Source organism: Myotis yumanensis, unplaced genomic scaffold (assembly GCF_028538775.1).
Source record: "Myotis yumanensis isolate MYYU_CA2020_CCGP unplaced genomic scaffold, mMyoYum1.0.hap1 SCAF_23, whole genome shotgun sequence".
Taxonomy (NCBI): Eukaryota; Metazoa; Chordata; class Mammalia; order Chiroptera; family Vespertilionidae; genus Myotis; species Myotis yumanensis.
In genome coordinates, this window is record NW_027223774.1 from 6245387 (window position 1) to 6247661 (window position 2275).

General features: G+C 40.0%; 1 protein-coding gene across 1 annotated transcript; it reads left to right on the forward strand.

The window, feature by feature from the left end:
• Positions 1 to 472: 472 nt before the first annotated feature.
• On the forward strand, positions 473 to 2042 carry LOC138999804 (zinc finger protein 879-like). Its single transcript, XM_070402030.1, has one exon. The coding sequence runs from the start codon at positions 581 to 583 to the stop codon at positions 1544 to 1546; it is 966 nt and encodes a 321-aa protein (XP_070258131.1). The 5' UTR covers positions 473 to 580; the 3' UTR covers positions 1547 to 2042.
• The last annotated feature ends 233 nt before the right edge of the window (positions 2043 to 2275 follow it).

Sequence of the window (2275 nt, forward strand, 5' to 3'; positions counted from 1 at the left end):
CACTGACTTGTCTTGAAAATCATTGTAAAAAAAAAAGAAAATCATTGTATGGAATCATGTCCAGTTGTGACATAACAATTGAGGTGAAGATATTCTGTTTTTATCAGGTCAACATGCACTTCACCTGCGTTTCTTTTCTTCAGGTTGCTGCTGTGGAGCAGAGAATGTGGAGGCAACGACTGAACAGAAGGTTTCTGTAAAATTGTCACAGGCAAGGAATCCCAAGTTAGCCTTGTCTTCCCAGAAGAGCCACCCCTGTGAGAGTTGTGGGCTGGTCTTGGGAAACATTTTCCACATGATGGAGGGGCAGAGAACACAACACGGACAGATACTGTTGAGGTGTGGAACGTGTGCAAAACGATTTTATTTCCATGGAAAATTTCACCAGCAGCATGGGAAAGAGAAGTCTTTCACTAGAGGTGTGGACAGGATCTCACTTGCAAAGAGCTGCAATTTCAATGTGTCCCAGAATTGTTTCACATGCGGGCAGGGTGAGCAGGGTGTCCTAACCGTGCCAGGAAATCTCCACCTAAAGGCTACTCAGACCAGGGACAGTCCAACTGCAATTTTGGCATGTGGGATGACATTTCAAAGGAGAAAAAATTATTGCAGTAGAAAAGAATGTAAGAGAGACATTAGTTGCACGCACACGTTTATTCAGGAAAAAGGTGTCCGTCTTGGAAGTCGGTGTTTTGTGTCCTCTGAATGTGGAAAATATGTTACCAAATTTTCTAGCTTTCATTGTCAACAAAGAGGTCACACTGGAGAAAAGCCTTATCAGTGCAGTGAATGTGGAAAATCTTTTGCATGGAGCAGTGCCCTTCGTGATCATCATAGAGTTCATACAGGAGAAAAGCCTTTTCAGTGTATTGAATGTGGAAAATCTTTTGCATGGAGCAGTGCCCTTCGTTCTCATCAGAGAGTTCACACTGGAGAAAAGCCTTATCAATGCAGTGAATGTGGAAAATCTTTTACCACTAAAACCATCCTTCAAATACATCAGAGAGTTCATACAGGTGAAAAGCCTTATAAATGCAATGAATGTGGAAAATCTTTTACCACTAAAACCATCCTTCAAATACATCAGAGAGTTCATACAGGTGAAAAGCCTTATAAATGCAGTGAATGTGGAAAATCTTTTGCATGGAGCACTGCCCTTCGATCTCATCAGAGAGTTCACACTGGAGAAAAGCCTTATCAATGCAGTGAATGTGGAAAATCTTTTACCACTAAAACCATCCTTCAAATACATCAGAGAATTCATACAGGTGAAAAGCCTTATAAATGCAGTGAATGTGGAAAATCTTTTACCCAGAGCATTACCCTTCGTGTTCATCAAAGAGTTCATACGGGAGAAAGGCCTTATAAGTGTAGTGGATGTGGGAAGTCTTTTACCCGGAGCCATGCCCTTCTTTATCATCAAAGTCTTCATACGGGAGAAAAGCCTTATATTTGCAGTGAATGTGGGAAATCTTTTACCACTAAGGACATCCTTCATCAGCATCAGAGAGTTCATACTGGAGAAAAGCCTTATAAATGCACTTAATGTGGAAAATCTTATAAACGTAGCTGTGGTCTCCAGTATCTTAAGAGAGGTCACACCGGGGAAAAGCGTTATCAATGCAGTGAATGTGGAAAATCTTTTCCCTCTAAGACCAGCCTTTATCAACATCAGAGAGTTCATATGGGAGAAAAACCTTATCAATGGAGTGAATGTGGGAAATCTTTTACCACTAGCAGTGACCTTTGTTATCGTCAGCGACTTCATTCAGGAGAAAAGCCTTATCAATGCAGTGAATGTGGGAAATCTTTTACCCAGAGCTCTCACCTTAGTATTCATCAGAGAGTTCATATGGGAGAAAAGCCTTATAAATGTACTGAATGTGGGAAATCTTATAAAGGTAGAAGTGGTCTCCATTATCATCAGAGAGTTCACAATGGAGAAAGCTATTATGAGTGCAATTATTGTGAGGTGTATCTCATCCAAATTTCTAGATTCGCTCTCTGCATAGGAGTACAAATGGGAGAAATTTCTTAGATGTGTAGGAAATGTGGTTTCTTAGTGAGGCCTTAGCAATAGTACAACAAAATTTGTGAATCCTCATTTTTCTGAATTGTATCTCATATATTTAATCACCTATATTATGTAAAGTTCCCATAAGTGTTTTTGCTATTGTGTTTGTGTGTTTTTATGTTGGAACACTATGTAATTATCTTGAATGTTCTAATATACCGGATGTCCTGCCAGATCTGTGTCCCTGCATATTTCTGTTGC